Source organism: Ranitomeya imitator, chromosome 8 (assembly GCF_032444005.1).
Source record: "Ranitomeya imitator isolate aRanImi1 chromosome 8, aRanImi1.pri, whole genome shotgun sequence".
Taxonomy (NCBI): domain Eukaryota; kingdom Metazoa; phylum Chordata; class Amphibia; order Anura; family Dendrobatidae; genus Ranitomeya; species Ranitomeya imitator.
The window spans coordinates 93651646-93671988 of NC_091289.1; the positions used below are offsets into that span (position 1 = coordinate 93651646).

Sequence of the window (20343 nt, forward strand, 5' to 3'; positions counted from 1 at the left end):
GATGGGTAGCCAGTGTAATGACTGGCACAAGGTAGAGGCATCGGTGTAACGGTTGGTGAGGAATATGATCCTGGCAGCAGCATTCAGGACAGATTGGAGCGGGGAGAGTTTAGTAAGAGGGAGGCCGTTTAGGAGAGAGTTACAATAGTCCAGACGAGAATGAATGAGTGAAACAGTAAGAGTTTTTGCAGAGTCGAAAGTAAGAAAAGGGCGAATTCTAGAAATGTTTTAGAGATGCAGATAAAAAGAGCGAGCCAGTGATCGGATGTGGGGGTGTCAATGAAAGCTCGGAATCAAGTATGACCCCAAGGCAGCGGGCATGTTGCTTTGGAGTAATGGTGGAACCGCACACGGAGATGGCAATGTCAGGCAAAGGTAGGTTAGTAGAGGGAGAAAACACGAGGAGTTCAGTTTTTGACAGGTTCAGTTTCAGATAGAGGGAGGACATGATGTTAGAGACATCGGTAAGACAATCACTGGTGTTTTCTAAAAAGGTCAGCGTGATATCAGGAGAAGAAGTGTATAATTGGGTGTCATCAGCATAGAGATGGTACTGGAAACCAAATCTACTGATTGTTTGTCCAATAGGGGCGGTATACAAAGAGAAGAGGAGGGGCCTAAGACTGATCCTTGAGGAACCCCTACAGTAAGGGGAAGGTGAGAGGAGGAGGAACCAGCAAAAGATACAGTGAACGATCGGTCAGAGAGATAGGAGAAAAACCAGGAGAGAACGGTGTCCTTGAGGCCGATGGAGCGGAGCATAGTGAGGAGGAGCTGATGATCCACAGTGTCGAATGCTGCGGAGAGATCCAAGAGAATTAGCATGGAGGAGTGACCATTAGATTTAGCTGTTAGTAGGTCATTAGAGACTTTAGTGAGGGCAGTTTCAGTAGAGTGTAAATAGCGAAAACCAGATTGAAGAGGGTAGAAAAGAGAGTTATCTGAGAGTTAGCGGGTAAGACTGGAGTGGACCAGGCGTTCGAGGAGTTTAGAGATGAAGGGAAGATTAGAGACAGGTCTATAATTAGCGGCACAGTTTTGATCGAGGGATGGTTTTTTTTAGTAATGGATGTATGATGGCATGCTTAAATGAGGAGGGAAAAATACCGGAAGTGAGAGAAAGGTTGAATATTTTTGTTAGGTGAGAGGTGACAGCCGGGGAAAGGGACTGGAGGAGATGTGACGGAATGGGGTTACTGGTGCAAGTGGTTGGGCGAGAAGATGCAAGGAGCCTGATTACTACTTCTTCTGTAACTGGTTCAAAGTCAGAGAGTGAACTAGATGCAGTGGGGGAGGAAGGACAGTCCATGGTATGAAGGTATTGGGAGATAATTTCCTGTCGAATGTGGTCAATTTTTTCTTTGAAGTAATTGGCCAGATCGTCAGCGCGGAGATCCGTGGTTGGGGCCTGCACTCTTGGGTTGAGTAGGGACTGGAAAGTGTCAAAGAGATGTTTAGGGTTATTGGACAGCGAGGTGATGAGGGTGTTGAAATAGTTTTGTTTGGAGAGGTGAAGGCCAGAGTTGTATGTTTTTAGCATGAACATAAGTTGATGGATGAAATCTTCGGGTAAATTAGATTTTCTCCACAGACATTTGGCGCACCTGGAGCACCGCTGCAGGAAACGTGTTTGCAGTGTGTGCCACGGTTGTCGCCGTCTGTGCCGAGTTGTTCTTTGTATAGGAGGTGCACCTTCATACAGGGCACTTTGCAGGGTTTCATTGTAATGCTTCAGAGCATAATCAGGACATGAGATGGAGGAGATTGGGGCCAATGAGGACTGTAAGTTCTTCATAAGTTTCTGGGTGTTAATGGCCTGTATGTTTCTATAAGTGTGGAAAGTGGGGGTGACCTAAGGGGGATGGCAGCTCTTGATAGAGAATGAAAAAAGGTTGTGGTCAGAGAGCGGGAGGGGGGAGTTTGTGAAATCATCCACTGAGCAAAGCCGGGAGAAAACCAAGTCGAGGGAGTTTCCATCTTCATGCGTTGGAGAGTTAGTATGCTGTGAGAGGCGGAAAGAGGAGGTTAGAGATAAAAGGTGAGAAGCAGATGGGGAGAGGGGAGAAGCAATGGGGATGTTGAAATCACCCATGATGAGGGTGGGGGTGTCACAGGAGAGAAAGTGTGGAAGCCAGGTGGCAAAGTGATCCAGGAACTGATGAGAGGGGCCGGGAGGACGATACACCACCGCCACTCACATTGAGAAGGGGATGTAGTCTGACAGCATGGACCTCAAAGGAAGGGAATACAAGTGAGGGTACTTGGAGGATAACTTGGAAGGTACATTTGGGTGAAAGGAGCAGACCAACGCCTCCACCTGCTCTGTTGTTCGATCTTGGGGTATGAGAAAAGTGTAGTCCACCATATGAAAGAGCAGCAGCGGTGGTGTCTGACTGCTGGAACCAGGTTTCAGTAAGAGCCAGGAGATTAAGAGAATTAGAAAGGAAGAAGTCATGGATGAAGGAGAGTTTACTACACACAGAGCGAGAATTCCAAAGGGCACAATTGAAGGAGGCAGAAGGCATGCAGGGAATATTAATAAGGTTAGAGGGGTTTATGAGTGTAGCAGTTGGGAGGTTTGACTGGCTATAACATGGGGGTCGGGGTTGGAAGAGCTGTTTCCAGCGACTAGGAAAAGGAGGATAGTAAGAGTGAGCAGATCGTTAAGTAATTTGTGAGAGCATCTCTTGTGTTGGATGGTGGGACTGAATGGATCTGCGCTGTTAAGCAGTGTGAACAGAGCATGAGTGCTATACATAGGAGAGGCAAGGACAGAGGGGCCGATATGGATGGAGTGTAAAGAGTTTATGCAAGGGCGGTGAATGTGAGTGAATGCAGCAGCCAGGATATAGATTATACAAATACATATGGTGAGTATTTGTTCTGTTCTAAATGAATAGGGAATAGATTTAGATTGTTTTACCTGTCTCCTGCCCTGTCTAACTGCCATGTTATAACTGCTAGTAGTTAGAAAAAGTACTTTGAATAAATGTATACGAATAATAGTGCATGAATGCACCCCTGCACGATTGCGTCCCCAAAGTATGTCTACATTTATAGAAGGTATTCATTATGTAAACTAGGGGGCAGGTCAGTGAGGGATCAGTGACCTGTCAGAAGCCATGCACATGAATACGTAAGCAGAGCACCACATGAAGACGCCCCACCCCCCACAGCACAGGCATATCATAAACTAAAGATTAAATAACCACCACAAGACGGCTTTCAACAACCAATGTATAATTTTAATCAGTATAACAGTGCTGACCTGACACTGTAGGTTACTGTGCACAATCTTGCTGACAGGTTCCCTTTAATTTGTTATAGTTGTTTTTTTTTCCCCACAAATCAATGGTACACATAAAAATAGAAAAAAAGTCTTGAATGTATCTACTTAAGCTAGTTTCACACTAGCATTTATCCGGGCTGCGGAGGGATGCCGACTTCCTCCGTGAAGCCCCATCCACTGCCGCGCCTCTTCATTCAGCTCCGCCTACGGCTGCATGCGGTGTGCGCACCCTATCTTTAACATTGGGTACGCAGGCCATGGCGCTCTATACGGATGCCACCGCATGCATCGTTTTGACAGTGCGGCATCTGCATGAAAATGCAACATGTTGCGTTCGACGCAGGTCGTCGCACCATCAAAACGACGCATGCAGCGGCATCCGCATACAGCGGCATGGCCTACGTTCCCAATGTTAAAGATAGGGTGCGCACACCGCATGCAGCCGTAGGCGGAGCTTAACGAAGAGGCACGGCAGTGGGCGGGGCTTCACGGTGGAAGTCCTCATCCCTCCGCAGCCCAGATAAACGCTAGTGTGAAACTAGCCTTAGAGAAGTCTGTTCCTTTCTTCTTCAGGACTGATTCTGATTCTCAATGTTCTCAATTAACCGGCAAAATCTGTGTTCAGTGACGTTCCCGTGACCGAGATGAAGGAAGACAGTTGGTGCTCACAAGGTGTTATCAATAGTGAAGGAGGTAACTAGAAGCACTCACAGACATTCTGTGTGTGTCTGAAATGTGTTTTTCAAGTATTCAGACTTTAACCCCTTTACCCCCAAGGGTGGTTTTTCAAGTATTCAGACTTTAACCCCTTTACCCCCAAGGGTGGTTTGCACGTTAATGACCGGGCTAATTTGTACATTTCTGACCACTGTCTCTTTATGAGGTTATAACTCCGAAACGCTTCAACGGATCTTAGCGATTCTGAGATTATTTTTTTGTAACATATTGTACTTCATGATAGTGGTAAAATTTCTTCGATATAACTTGCGTTTATTTGTGAAAAAAAAACGGAAATTTGGCGAAAATTTAGAAAATTTTGCAATTTTCCAACTTTGAATTTTTATTCTGTTAAACCAGAGAGTTATGTGACACAATATAGTTAATAAATAACATTTCCCACATGTCTACTTTACATCAGCACAATTTTGGAAACAAAATTTTTTTTTCTGGGAAGTTATAAGGGTTAAAATTTGACCAGCAATTTCTCATTTTTACAACAAAATTTACAAAACCATTTTTTTTAGGGACCACCTCACATTTGAAGTCAGTTTGAGGGGTCTATATGGCAGAAAATACCCAAAAGTGACACCATTCTAAAAACTGCACCCCTCAAGGTGCTCAAAACCACATTCAAGAAGTTTATTAACCCTTCAGGTGTTTCACAGCAGCAGAAGCAACATGGAAGGAAAAAATTAACATTTTACTTTTTAGTCACAAAAATGTTCTTTCAGCAATAATTTTTTTAATTTCCCAAGGGTAAAAAGAGAAAATTGACCTACAAAAGTTGTCCAATTTGTCCCGAGTACGCTGATACCCCACATGTGAGGGGGAACCACTTTTTGCGCGCATGGCAGGGCACCAAAGTTTATGACGCCCAGGCGTGAAAATAAAAAACCCTATTTTTTCCACAAACATGATCGTTTAGTCCTCAAATTTTTATTTTCTCAAAAGTAAAAGAAGAAATTGGACCCCAAAAGTTGTTGTCCAATTTGTCCTGAGTACGCTGATACCCCATATGTGGGGGGGGGGGAACCACTGTTTGGGCGCATGGCAGGGCTCGGAAGGAAAGGAGCGCCGTTTGACATTTTCAAGCTAAAATTGGCTGGAATTGAGATCGGATGCCATGTCGCGTTTGGAGAGCCCCTGATGTGCCTAAACAGTGGAAACCCCCCACAAGTGACCCCATTTTAGAAACTAGACCCCCTAAGGAACTTATCTAGGTGTGTGGTTAGCACTTTTATCCCCAAAGTGCTTCACTAAAGTCTATGATGCCCGGCTTGAAAATAAAAAATTCAATTTTTTTCCCACAAAAATGATCTTTCAGCCCCCATTTTTTTATTTTCCCAAGGGTAACAGGAGAAATTGGACCCCAAAAGTTGTTGTCTAATTTGTCCTGAGTACGCTGGTACCCCATATGTGGGAGAAAACTACTGTTTGGGCACACTTCGGGGCTCGGAAGGGAAGTAGTGACGTTTTGGAATGCAGACTTTGATGGAATTGTCTGCGGGCATCATGTTCCATTTGGTGAGCCCCTGATATGCCTAAACAGTAGAAACTCCCCACAAGTGACCCCATTTTGGAAACTTGACCCCCTAAGGAACTTATCTAGGTGTGTCGTGAGAATTTTGAACCTCCAAGTGCTTCACTAAAGTCTATGATGCCCGGCGTGAAAATAAAAAATTCTATTTTGTTCCCACAAAAATGATCTTTCAGCCCCCAATTTTTTATTTTCCAAGGGTAACAGGAGAAATTGGACCCCAAAAGTTGTTGTCCAATTTGTTCTGAGTACGCTGGTACCCCATATGTGGGAAAAAACTGGGCACTTCGGGACTCAGAAGGGAAGCAGTGACGATTTGGAATGCAGACTTTGATGGACTAGTTCTGAGGGCGTCATGTTCAGTTTGCAGAGCCCCTGATGTGCCTAAACAGTAAAAAAAAACCCACAAGTGACATCATTTTGGAACCTAGACCCCCAAGGAACTTACTTAGATGTGCCCCCTCTTTGGAACTAATCTACTGGTTCCTGTTAAGTAAATTAGTAGTGCATGGAGGTGTGGTACAATTTGAAGCAGTCCTTCATACACAGGCCAGGTTTGTCGGGGCAGGTGTTGCATTGATAGATGTGTCCTTGCGTACTCCTCTATTGTAGCACACTCGGGACCTTTTTTGCGGCTTGCCTTTTCTATCAGTTGGCGGGACCACCCCCGGAAAAATGCTGACCTGGTGCGATACGAGCACCCACAGTTCCGGAAGTACTGGGGCCCGCTCCTTCCCTCGTGCCAAATATCAGGGCCTTAACCACTACCTCCTGGAACTGAAGATACGACGTATCAGTGTGTCGTGCACATCGTGACAGCAGGAAAGCGTTGAGCATTGCCATTTGTACGATGTACATGGACAGCTTTTTGTACCACACCTTGGCCTTCCTCAAAGCACTGTACGGTTGGAGGAGTTGATCGGAGAGATCAACGCCCCCCATGTTTTTGTTGTACCCCAGTACACAGTCCGGTTTGCAGACCTGTGTAGAGGTACCCCGTACACTGCCGAGGGCACTGCCATCACCGTGTATGGTGGTCAAGAGAAGGACATCCCTCTTGTCCTTGTACTTGACCACCAGCAGGTGGTCGCTACATTGGACTTTGCTCTCACCTTTTCTGAGCATCTGCCCAAGTAGCGTCTTCGGGAGGCCTCTCTGATTTTTGTGGACAGTACCGCAGGCTGCATCGTTGTAATGCAGGAACTTATGGATGGCCTCAAAACGCGTCCGAACCATGACCATTCGGAACACTGGAGTGTTATATAAAATATCTACACTCCAATAGTGCCAAATTTCTGGCTTCTTCACGATCCCCATGTGGAGGACCAGGCCCCAAAACAGCATCATTTCAACTGCGTCTACAGGAGACCAGTTAGAAAATGATGAACCGGGGTTTTGCTCCAAAAATTGCCGAGCATACAAATTAGTTTGCTCCACCATGAGGTTAACGAAAGCTTCAGAGAAAAAGACTTTGAAAAAGTCTATTTCTGTGAGGCCGGTGGTGTCAAACTTGATTCCTGATTCTGCCACAAAATGAGGAATCAGTGGCTCGTAATTTTCGGGGGGGGTGAGGTCCATATGGGGTCCGAAGAGGGTCGCACTGGTTCATCTTCAGGAGTGGGCGCTGCCTGATCTTCTCTCCTGGGGCGTCTGCGTGGCGGTTCCGCAGGACCCGAGGAGGAAGATGAGGAGGAGGAAGAAGAGGATGAAGAATCTGAAGAGTAAAGGAATGTGGGATCCTCTCCCTCGCTATCAGTGTCGGAGGCAAGGAAAGCATTTGCCTCCTCCAATGAATAGCGCTTGCTGGGACGAACGGGACTTTTTTTTGTGAGTATGGTGCTTGGGTGTAATATTTATTGGTAACTATGTGTACGTGTGGGGGGGGGGATAGTGTTTGCTGCAAACTTTTCTGAAAGGAAAAAGCTAAAGGAAAAAAAAAGCAAATAGGGAAAAAAAAATACCTGTGAAAGGAAAAGTCTAAAACAGCAGGCCCTAGCTCTGATAAGTGATCTCACTTGGTGTGTGAACGGGGATGTGGAAAAAAAACGGCAGGCACGAGAGCTCTGATAAGTGAACCGCGTCACTTATCAAAGTTCGGCGATGGCTGGGTGCGCGGACGGGGATGTGAAAAAAAAAAAAAAAAGAAATGAAAGGCACGGGTTTAGACGCAGCGTCTGGGTGTGCGCAAGGGGATGTGGGAAAGAAAAGCGAGCACGAGTGTTGATCGGTGAACTGCGTCACCAATCAACGCTCGGCGGCGCTAAGGGGGGTGAAAAAGAAAAGCGAGCACGAGTGTTGATCGGTGAACTGCGTCACCAATCAACGCTCGGCGGCTGCTAAATTTGGGCATGGACGGACGCGGCGCAAAGTGGAGGGGGAAGAGGGGGGTAAGGGTAAGGGGGGGGGGGTGAAGTAAGATCGGGCCGGGATCGGGGATGAACACTTACGTTTGTAGTCTCTCTTCTTTCTTCTGTCTTCTTTCTTTTTTCTTTAGCAAGAATTGTGGTGTCACAGGCTACTGTGGCACCACAAGTCTCAGCACAGGAGGGAATCTGTCAGCGTGACCGCTCTGCAGGAATCCTCACCAAGTGTGAGGATTCCTGAGGAGCGGTCAGACAGGTGAGACAGGTCACAGAGCGGTCACACCGCTGCTGTGACCTGTCATTGGTGGGATCGAATGATCACATCGATCCCACCAATCAGAGGAGGCCCTAGTGACGCCGGTGTTGCTAGGCACCAGCCTATGACCGGAGCTCACAGCTCCGTTCATAGGCAGGTCACCGGCAGGTCACCATCAGGGCACAGCGCGGGCACACCGCTGCTGTGCCCTGATTGGCAGAGCTGCAGAAGGTGGCAGGGAGATGAGGCAGGGCACAGGCTCCATGGATTTACAAGCAGGGCACAGCGCGGTAACACCGCCGCTGTGCCCTGCGATCGGCGCGATCGATATGTTCGTCGATCGCGCCAATCCGGCGGGTCTGTTCCTGATTGGCGCGATCGACGATCACATCGATCGCGCCAATCAGAGCTGCAGAATCCGAAGCAGCAGGGCAGCTGAGGAAGGCTCCGGATCAGGTATTTTCAGGCAGGGCACAGCGCGGTAACACCGCCGCTGTGCCCTGCGATTGGCGCGATCGATGTGATCGTCGATCGCGCCAATCCGGGGGGGTTTTGGCCGGTGCTTGGGTTGCCAGTCACCGGCCCCAGGATCGAGTACATCGGTACTCGATCCTAGCCTGGGACCTCACTGTTTCAGACAAGCTGATTGGCTGAAACAATGAGAAAGGCTGTGATTGGCTGTTCAGAATTGAACAGCCAATCACAGCGATCGGGAGGTGGGGGTGGGGACGCCATACCCCAGGATGCCGAAGCCATCTTCCCTATGGCGTCGGAATTTGAATGCAATCACCGCGACTTAAGTCGCAGTGTCGCATTAAAGGGCATGACGTACTATCCAGTCGCTGGTCATAGGGGCCCACCCCACCTCGACGGGATAGTACGTCTAATGTCAGAAAGGGGTTAAGGTACCGTCACACTCAGGAGCCAAATTTTTCAAATCTGACCAGTGTCACTTTATGTGGTAATAACTCTGGAACGCTTCAACAAATCGCAGTGATTTTGATATTGTTTTTTTCATGACACATTATACTTTAACCCCTTGGCGGCCGCTAAGGGTACTTAAACCACAGCGCCGTTAATTAACGGCGCTGTGGAAAAAGTCCATAGCGCCCCCCAGAGGCCGATTTTCTCCGGGGTCTCGGCTGCCGGGGGTAGCCGAGACCCCAGAGAACATGATTCGGGGGGTTTTTAACCCACCCCGCATTTGCGATCGCCGGTAATTAACCGTTTACCGGCGATCGCAAAAAAAAAAAAAAAGCGATCTCTTTTTAATTTCTCTGTCCTCCGATGTGATCGCACATCGGAGGACAGAGAAAAGGGGTCCCAGGTGGCCCCCCAATACTCACCTAGCTCCCCCGATGCTCCTCGTGTCTCCCGGTGGGCGCCGCCATCTTCAAAATGGCGGGCGCATGCGCAGTGCGCCCGCCGGCCGGCCGGCCGGCACCGGGAAAATCTTTGGGGTCTCGGCTGCCGGGGGTAGCCGAGACCCCAAAGAGCACGATCGGGGTCGGTATTACCGACCCCTGTTTTGCGATCGCCGGTAATTAACTGTTTACCGGCGACCGCAAAAAAAAAACAAAAAGTAAAGTGTAATTCTCTGTCCTCTGATGTGATCGCACATCAGAGGACAGAGAAATAGGGGGATTCGGGGACCCTAGCATACTCACCTAGGTCCCTGGATCCTCTTGCTGCTCCTCCTGGCCGCCGGCAGCAGAACATGGCGGACGCATGCCCAGTGCGCCCGCCATCTGTCTCCATCTGCCGGCCATCAGGAGAACAGCAGTTGGGGCTAAAATTAGGGGTAGGGTTAGGGGTAGGGTTAGGGGTAAGGGTTAGGGGTAGGGTTAGGTTAGGGGTAGGGTTAGGTTAGGGGTAGGGTTAGGTTAGGGGTAGGGTTAGGGGTAGGGGTAGGTTAGGGGTAGGGTTAGGGGTAGGGTTAGGGGTAGGGTTAGGTTAGGGGTAGGGTTAGGTTAGGGGTAGGGTTAGGTTAGGGGTAAGGCTAGGGTTGGGGCTAAATTTAGGGTTAGGGTTGGGGCTAAATTTAGGGTTAGGGTTGGGGCTAAACTTAGGGTTAGGCTTCTTTCACACTTACGTCGGTACGGGGCCGTCGCAATGCGTCGGCCCGAGATACCGACGCACGTTGTGAAAATTGTGCACAACGTGGGCAGCAGCTGTAGTTTTTCAACACATCCGCTGCCCAATCTATGTCCTGGGGAGGAGGGGGCGGAGTTACGGCCACGCATGCGCGGTCAGAAATGGCGGATGCGACGTACAAAAAAACGTTTCATTGAACGTTTTTTTGTGCCGACGCTCCGCCAAAACACAACTGATCCAGTGCACGACGGACGCGACGTGTGGCCATCCGTCACGATCCGTCGGCAATACAAGTCTATGGGCAAAAAACGCATCCTGCGGGCACATTTGCAGGATCCGTTTCTTGTCCAAAACGACGGAATGCCAAACGACACAAGTGTGAAAGTAGCCCTAGGGCTAGGGTTAGGGTTGGGGCTAAAGTTAGGGTTAGAGCTGGGATTAGGGTTAGGGTTTGGATTAGGGTTGGTATTAGGGTTAGGGTTGGCATTAGGGTTACGCTTGGGATTAGGGTTAGGTTTGGGATTAGGGTTAGGGTTGTGATTAGGGGTGTATTGGGATTAGGGTTAGGTTTGAGGTTAGGGTTGAGATTAGGATTAGGGGTGTGTTGGATTTAGGGTTTTGATTAGGGTTATGGTTAGGGTTGACATTAGGGTTGTTTTGGGGTAAGGGTTGTGATTATGGTTAGGGTTAGTGATTAGGATTATGGATGAGGTTGGGATTAGGGTTAGGGGTGTGTTGGGGTTAGGGTTGGAGCTAGAATTGGGGGGTTTCCACTGTTTAGGTACATCAGGGGGTCTCCGAACACGACAGCCAATTTTGCGCTCAAAAAGTCAAATGGTGCTCCCTCCCTTCTGAGCTCTGCCGTGCGCCCAAACAGTGGGTTACCCCCACATATGGGGCATCAGCGTACTCGGGATAAATTGGACAACAACTTCTGGGGTCCAATTTCTCTTGTTACCCTTGTGAAAATAAAAACTTGGGGGCTACAAAATCTTTTTTGTGAAAAAAAAATATTTTTTATTTTCACGACTCTGCATTCTAAACTTCTGTGAAGCACTTGGGCATTCAAAGTTCTCACCACACATCTAGATAAGTTCCTTGGGGGGTCTAGTTTCCAAAATGGGGTCACTTGTGGGGGGTTACTACAGTTTAGGTACATCAGGGGCTCTGCAATCGCAACATAATGCCCACAGACCATTCTATCAAAGTCTGCATTCCAAAAAGGCGCTCCTTCCCTTCCGAGCTCTGCCGTGCGCCCAAACAGTGGTTTACCGCCACATATGGCGCATCAGCGTACTCGGGATAAATTGGACAACAACTATTGCAGTCCAATTTCTCCTGTTACCCTTGTGAAAATAAAAACTTGGGGGCTACAATATCTTTTTTGTGGAAAAAAAAATTTTTTTTATTTTCACGACTCTGCATTCTAAACTTCTGTGAAGCACTTGGGCATTCAAAGTTCTCACCACACATCTAGATAAGTTCCTTGGGGGGTCTAGTTTCCAAAATGGGGTCACTTGTGGAGGATTTCTACTGGTTAGGTACATCAGGGGCTCTGCAAACGCAACATAATACCCGCAGACCATTCTATCAAAGTCTGCATTCCAAAACGGCGCTCCTTCCTTCCGAGCTCTGCCGTGCGCCCAAACAGTGGTTTACCCCCACATATGGGGTACCAGCATACTCAGGACAAATTGGACAACAACTTTTGGGGTCCAGTTTCTCTTGTTACCCTTGTGAAAATAAAAATTTGGTGGCTAAAAAATCTTTTTTGTGGAAAAAAAAAATATTTTTTATTTTCACGGCTCTGCATTATAAACTTCTGTGAAGCACATGGGGGTTCAAAGTGCTCGCCACACATCTAGATAAGTTCCTTAAGGGGTCTAGTTTCCAAAATGGTGTCACTTGTGGGGGGTTTCCACTGTTTAGGCACATCAGGGGCTCTCCAAACGCGACATGGCGTCCAATCTCAATTCCAGCCAATTCTACATTGAAAAAGTAAAACGGCACTCCTTCTCTTCCAAGCTCTGCGGTGCGCCCTAACAGTTGTTTACCCCCACATATTGGGTATCAGCGTACTCAGGAGAAATTGCACAACAACTTTTGTGGTCTAATTTCTCCTGTTACCCTTGTGAAAATAAGAATTTGTGGGCAAAAAGATCATTTTTGTGTAAACAAAAGCGATTTTTTATTTTCACGGCTCTACGTTATAAACTTCTGTGAAGCACTTGGGGGTTCAAAGTGCTCACCACACATCTAGATAAGTTCCTTAAGGGGTCTAGTTTCCAAAATGGTGTCACTTGTGGGGAGTTTCCACTGTTTAGGTACATCAGGGGCTCTCTAAATGTGACATGGTGTCCGATCTCAATTCCAGCCAATTCTGCATTGAAAAAGTCAAACGGCGCTCCTTCACTTCTAAGTTCTGCGGTGCGCCCTAACAGTGGTTTACCCCCACATATGGGGTATTGGCGTACTCAGGAGAAATTGCATAACAAAATTTATGGTTACATTTCTGTTTTTACACTTGTGAAAATAAAAAAAATGGTTCTGAATTAAGATGTTTGCAAAAAAAAGTTAAATGTTCATTTTTTCCTTCCACATTGTTTCAGTTCCTGTGAAGCACGTAAAGGGTTAATAAACTTCTTGAATGTGGTTTTGAGAACCTTGAGGGGTGTAGTTTTTAGAATGGTGTCAAACTTCATTATTTTCTATCATATAGACACCTCAAAATGACTTCAAATGTGATGTGGTCCCTAAAAAAAAATGGTGTTGTAAAAATGAGAAATTGCTGGTCAACTTTTAACCCTTATAACTCCCTAACAAAAAAAAATTTTGTTTCCAAAATTGTGCTGATGTAAAGTAGACATGTGGGAAATGTTATTTATTAACTATTTTTTATGACATATCTCTCTGATTTAAGGGCATAAAAATACAAAGTTTGAAAATTGCAAAGTTTTAAAAATTTTCACCATATTTCCGTTTTTTTCATAAATAATCGCAAGTAATATCGAAGAAATGTTACCACTAACATGAAGTACAATATGTCACGAAAAAACAATCTCAGAATCAGCGGGATCCGTTGAAGCGTTCCAGAGTTATAACCTCATAAAGTGACAGTGGTCAGAATTGCAAAAATTGGCCTGGTCATTAAGTACCAAATTGGCTCTGTCACTAAGGGGTTAAGATAATGGTAAATTTAGGTCAATATGTTTTGTGTTTATTTATTAAAAATATCAGAAATTTGAGAAAAATGTTAAAAAATTTACAATTTTCAAACTTTGAATGACTCTCCCTTTAATCCAGATAGTCATACCACAGCAAACCATTAATAAATAACATTTCCCACATGTCAGCTTTACATCAGCACCATTTGTAATATGTTTTTATTTTGTTAGCATTTTAGGAGGTTTAAAAATGTAGCAGTAATTTTTCATTTTTTCAAGGAAATTTACAAAATTAATTTTTTTAGGGACTAAGCCATGTTTTAAGTGCCTTTAGGGGTCCCATATATTGGGAAACCCCCAAAAGTGATACCATTTTAAAAACAGCGCCCCCTGACACCTTGAAAACTGCTGTCAGCTAGTTTATTAACCCTTCAGTTGCCTTTCAGGAATTAATGCAATGTGACATGACAGAAATGAAAATGTTTATTTTTACCACTTAAATGCCTCAAACTTCTGAACAGGTTACAACAGCCGGCAGACTCTAAAGGTACCTTCACACTCAGCGACGCTGCAGCGATACCGACAACGATGTCGATCGCTGCAGCGTCGCTGGAGAGCTGTCACACAGACAGCTCTCCAGCGACCAACGATCCCGAGGTCCCCGGTAACCAGGGTAAACATCGGGTTACTAAGCGCAGGGCCGCGCTTAGTAACCCGATGTATACCATGGTTACCAGCGTAAACGTTAAAAAAACAAACACTACATACTTACCTTCAGCTGTCTGTCCTCCGGCGCTCTGCTGACGTCACCGCTCTGCTTTCCGGCTGGCCGGCGCTGACACAGGATGCAGGAGGAGTGCAGAGAAGCACAGCGCCGGGGACAGACGGCTGAATGTAAGTATGTAGTGTTTGTTTTTTTAACGTTTACGCTGGTAACCAGGGTAAACATCGGGTTACTAAGCGCGGCCCTGCGCTTAGTAACCCGACGTTTGCCCTGGTTACCAGTGAAGACATCGCTGAATCGGCGTCACACACGCCGATTCAGCGATGTCTGCGGGAGGTCCAGCGACAAAATAAAGTTCTGGACTTTCCTCAGCGACCAACGATCTCCCAGCAGGATCCTGATCGTTGGTCGCTGTCACACATAACTATTTCCTTAACGATATCGTTGCTACGTCACAAATCGCAACGATATCGTTAACGATATCGTTATGTGTGAAGGTACCTTTAGGCCAGAATTTGGTCATGAATTGCTAATCGCAAACATCAGGACCACACAATCATGATCTGAGGGCACCAATTGGGATTAGGAGGACGCCCCCACAGTCTGTTAACCATTTATAATGATGTAGTCACTATTGAAAGCAGCATCTAAGGGGTTAAACTGATTTGGACGGTGCAAACACAGATCGTGGCTGATGCAGCAAGTTGTCAGCTGTAGTGTACAGCCGAAAGTTGCGGGATTGTCACCTGTATTGGGAGGCTATTCTCTTATATCTCAGGTCAGTTAAAAGACGTATTGGCTGTCATTCAGGGGTTAAGGCTCATGCAGACAAGCGCATAAATTAGATGTGTACAATTTGATTTTTAATCAGATAGAACACAGACAGCACACTGGCCCATGTTATTCAGTAGGTTTGTTCATATTAACAATTTTTGTCCAACTGTATGTGAGAAAAAGATAACAGCATGCACTACTTTCACCCGAGTCTTTGATGAGACTCACATTCAAGTCTATCAGGACGTGAAAACAAAACTTAGGAAACTGGATTTGTTCTTGTACATGTTTTAATATAGTTGAAGGAAAATGTATTTCACACAGACATAAAAAACAGACACGCAGATTACACATGAATGAAGATTAGAAATAATCTTCAGAGTTTTCTGGATGGAACTCTGTGATTTTTCTTACGCAGCCGCCCTATATGTATAATCCTGGACAGGCAGCCAAACCTAGTGTGAATGCTGCTTTACACACAAGTGTTTGTCATTATTGTTTACTATAAAGGTACCTTCACACTAAGCGACGCTGCAGCGATACCGACAACGATGTCGATCGCTGCAGCGTCGCTGTTTGGTCGCTGGAGAGCTGTCACACAGACAGCTCTCCAGCAACCAACGATGCCGGTAACCAGGGTAAACATCGGGTTACTAAGCGCACGGCCGAGCTTAGTAACCCGATGTTTACCCTGGTTACCATCGTAAAAGTAAAAAAAACAAACAGTACATACTTACCTTCAGCTGTCTGTCCCCGGCGCTCTGCTTCCTGCACTGACTGTGAGCACAGCGGCCGGAAAGCAGAGCGGTGACGTCACCGCTGTGCTTTCCGGCTGACCGGCGCTCACAGCCAGTGCAGGAAGCAGAGCGCTGGGGACAGACAGCTGAAGGTAAGTATGTACTGTTTGTTTTTTTTACTTTTACGATGGTAACCAGAGTAAACATCGGGTTACTAAGCGCGGCCCTGCGCTTAGTAACCCGATGTTTACCCTGGTTACCAGTGAAGACATCGCTGAATCGGCGTCACCGATTCAGCGATGTCTGCAGGGAGTCCAGCGACGAAATAAAGTCCTGGACTTTCTGCAGCGACCAACGATCTCCCAGCAGGATCCTGATCGTTGGTCACTGTCACACTGAACGATATCGCTAGCCAGGACGCTGCAACGTCACGGATCGCTAGCGATATCGTTCAGTGTGAAGGTACCTTAAGTTTGAAATCAAGTTTCGCGCTCTTTAAAGGGAATCTGCCACCTCGTTTTGCCGCTATGGCTACTTTCACACATCAGTTTTTTGCCTTCAGGCATAATCCGGAGAATTTGTAAAAAAAACGGATCTGGTGCAAATTGTGAAAAACTGATGCACTGGATCAGTTTTTTTATTTTTTGCTGGATCTGTTTTTGTTTACCGCGCATAGAGTTTGGACTAGAAAAAATGTTCCTCTGTACGTTTTCTCCATCTGCCGGAAAAATCATTTTTGACAGATTCAGCAAAAAACGGATGAAAACTGTGGCAATCAGCTTCAATCTGGCTCTCTGAGAAAAAACGGATCCGGCGAAAAGAAAAAACGGATCTGTTTTCAAAATTCGCCGGATTGTGCCTCACGGCAAAAACCTTATATGTGAAAGTAGCCTATAAAATGCGGCCACTGCCTTTTGGGGCTTATCTACAGCATTTTATAATGCTGTAGATAAGCCCCCGATCTAACCTGAAAATAAGAAAAACAAGTTTTATTATACTCACCCAGGGGGTGGTCCGGTCCGATGGGTGTCGCAGGTCTGGGTCCGGCACCTCCCATCTTCATGTGATGTCGTCATCCTGCTTGCTTCGTGTCGCACTCCGGCGCAGGCGCATTTCTCTGTCCTGTTGGGGGCAGAGCGAAGTACTGCAGTGTGCAGGTGACGGGAAAGGCCAGAGAGGGCCAGTGCATTATAAAATGCTGTAGATAAGCCTCGAAAGGGAGGTGAACGGGTTCCTTTTAATATGCACAAACCTATAGTTATGCTTTTTCTTTGAATTAAATGTATATCCTGTTTTAGAAAGCTATCAGAATAATAGGTATCGTGACATTGTCAGCATCTATCTGTAAAATCTTGTTAAAGTGAAAAACATTGTATCATTTCTTAGATGGTGTGGTCCATGCAAGATTTTGGGAACGCGCTTGGAAAAGGTGGTTGCTAAACAACAAGGAAAAGTTTTGATGGCCAAAGTTGACATCGATGACCATACTGATCTTGCTCTTGAATATAAAGTAAGTTTGCACATTTAGTTCAGTCACGTAAAAGTTTTCACTCCTAGAGCACATTTGTCTTTAAGCCATATAGGAAAACATGAATTAATAAGATAATTTAATTTCAGTAAGCAGAAGCCTTTTTAGTTTCTTTCTTCAGTATGTTAGGTATTCATTATGCAAACTAGGGGGCGGGCCAGTGAGGGATCAGTGACCTGTCAGCAGTCTGCATTATGAATATATAATCAGAGCACCACATATCCCAGCCACGCCTTAGGGCATGAGAATCTCATTAACTGCAATCTGAAAATAAAGATCAAAGAACAACCATAAGGCCAGTCTCACACGTCCAGATAATTCCGGTACCGGAAAAATCGGTACCGGAATTATCCGTGTCCGTGTGCTCACGTGGCACATCAGTGTGGCACATCAGTGTGGCACACGTGAGGCATCCGTGTGCCGACTGGGTACCACACGCACCGTGCCGGAGACAGTGCTAGAGTTAAGCGCTGTCCCCTGCATCCTGGTGCTGAAGCCGCCATTCATTTCTTCTCTCCAGCAGCGGTCGCTGGAGAGAAGATATGAAAACTCTTTTTTTTCTGGTGTTTAAAAAAAAAGATCCCTGTCCCCAACCCCCTCCCACCCCCTGTGCGCCCCCCGCTGTTAATAAAATACTTACCCGGCTCCCTCGCTGCTTCTTCTCCTCGCCGCAGCTTCTCCTGTATGAGCGGTCACGTGGTGCCGCCCATTACAGTGATGAATATGCGGCTCCACCGCTCATACAGGAGAAGCTGCGGCGAGCAGAAGAAGCAGCGAGGGAGCCGGGTAAGTATTTTATTAACAGCGGGGGGGCACACAAGGGGTGGGAGGGGGTTGGGGACAGGGATCTTTTTTTTAAACACACAAAAAAAAAGAGTTTTCATATCTTCTCTCCAGCGAAAGCTGGCGGCTTCAGCACCACGCTGGGGGGACAGCGCTTACTGTGGCGCTGTCTCCTGCACTGCACACGGACAACATCCATTGACTTTAATGGGTCCGTGTAATACGTGCGCTCCCACGAACACTGACATGTCTCCGTGTTTTCCAAACGGACACACGGTCCGTGAAAACACGCTGACGTGTGCAGAGACACATTGATTTTAATGTGTCTACGTGAGTCAGTGTCTCCGGTACGTGAGGAAACTGTCACCTCACGTACCAGAGCCACTGATGTGTGAAACCGGCCTAAGACGGATTTCATCAACCTAGGTATCATGTTAATCAGTATAACGGCGCTGACCTGACACTGTGTGTAGGTTACTGTGCACAATCCTGCTGACAGGTTCCCTTTAAATGGAATCTGTCACCCCCAAAATCGTATATGAGCTGCGGCCACCGGCATCAGGGGCTTATCTACAGCATTCTGTAATCCCAGGACCCGCTGCAGGAAGACAGGAAGAGGACGTCATCGTATGAAGATGGGAGGTGCAGGACCGGACCGCGACGCCCATCGGACCCGGACCGCATCGGGACTGCCCCTGGGTGATTATAATATAACCTTTATTTCTCATCTTTCAGGTTAGAATGCTGTAGATAAGCCCCTGATGCCGGTGGCCGCAGCTCATATACGATTTTGGGGGTGACAGATTCCCTTTAAAGGGAACCTGTCACCTGAATTTGGCGGGACTGGTTTTGGGTCATATGGGCGGAGTTTTCGGGTGTTTGATTCACCCTTTCCTTACCCGATGGCTGCGATATTGGATTGAAGTTCATTCTTTGTCCTCCATAGTACACGCCTGCACAAGGCAATCTTGCTTTGCGCAGGCGTGTACTATGGAGGACAGAGAATGAGCTTCAATCCAATATTGCAGCCAGCATGCAGCCAGCGGGTAAGGAAAGGGTGAATCAAACACCCGAAAACTCCGCCCATATGACCCAAAACCAGTCCCGCCAAATTCAGGTGACAGAATCCCTTTAACCCTCTTGGCATCCTAACAAAATAAAGAATAGCTGGAAAAATGCTGCTGACATAAAGTAGAGAAATATGAGAACTGTTATCTATTAACCATTTTGTTCAGTATGACTATTTGCTATAAAAGCATAAAAATACAAAATTTTAAAATAGTACAAAAAATATATATTTTTTAAATCAAATTTCAGATAATTACATAAACAAAAGCAAATGTTATTGACCTAAATTTACCACTAACATAAAGTACAATGTGTCCTGAGAAAAAGACATCTCATAATCACTAGGATATGTAGAAGCATTCCAGAGTTATTACCACATTAAGGCCTCTTTCACACTTGCGTCGTTTGGCCTCCGTCGCAATGCGTCGCTCTGTGCAAAAAACGCATCCTGCAAAGTTGCCCGCAGGATTCGTTTTTTGCCCATAGACTTGTATTGCTGATGGATCGCGACGTATGGCCATATGTCGCGTCCGTCGTGCACTTGATGCGTCGTGTTTTGGCGGACCGTTGTATCAAAAAAACGTTCAAGGGAACGTTTTTTCGTACGTCGGATCCTGCATTTCCTACCGCGCATGCGCAGCCAGAACTCCGCCCCCTCTTCCCCGGGACTTTACAATGGGCAGCGGATGCCCATTGAAACACTGCATCCGCTGCCCATTTTGTGCCAAATTTTCACAACGTCCGTCGGTACGTCGTGCCGACGCTTAGCGGCGGCCCCGTACCGACGGAAGTGTGAAAGAAGCCTAAGCGATACATGTCAGAATTGAAATATGGAGCTTTGGTCATTAAAGGGAATCTGTCAGTAGAATCAAACCTCCTAAACCATCCATATGAGCATGTAGATCATAGGAACATGGATAAAATTGATACCATGATATTTGTGATCTGATGTCTTATTCAAGAGAAATCTATGGACCGAACACTGATCTATATGGGAATCTGTCTCGAGAGCTTAGTTTAAATGAAATGGGGAGTTACCATTGTTATATGTAACTAACACAGTACAGTAGAACTGAACTTTCTCCTTACAAATGTTTGCTGCAGCTCTCACAGCTCTGCTTTTTATCAACACTATTGCTACACTGGATGCTTGTGAGATGGAAACTGAAGCACTTTGAAAGGACACCTGCAGATGTGATTTAAAGGGGTGGTCTGAAGGCAAAGTAAATTTCTTCCAAAATCCCTATCTGTTTGATGCCTTAATCAAAACTATTTTTTACATACTTGTATTAACCCCTTTCTGACC

General features: G+C 46.3%; 1 protein-coding gene across 2 annotated transcripts in view; it reads left to right on the top strand.

Moving 5' to 3' along the window:
- TXN2 (thioredoxin 2) overlaps nucleotides 1-20343 on the top strand; it is a 169626-nt gene that overhangs the window by 92303 nt on the left and 56980 nt on the right. Inside the window, exons 3-4 of one of the 2 annotated variants that reach the window (XM_069737167.1) lie at nucleotides 17045-17168; nucleotides 18562-18668. In XM_069737167.1, the coding sequence (XP_069593268.1) occupies nucleotides 17045-17168; nucleotides 18562-18668 (231 nt within the window). The remainder of the gene's footprint in view (nucleotides 1-17044; nucleotides 17169-18561; nucleotides 18669-20343) is intronic. The other variant, XM_069737168.1, reaches the window with a different exon arrangement.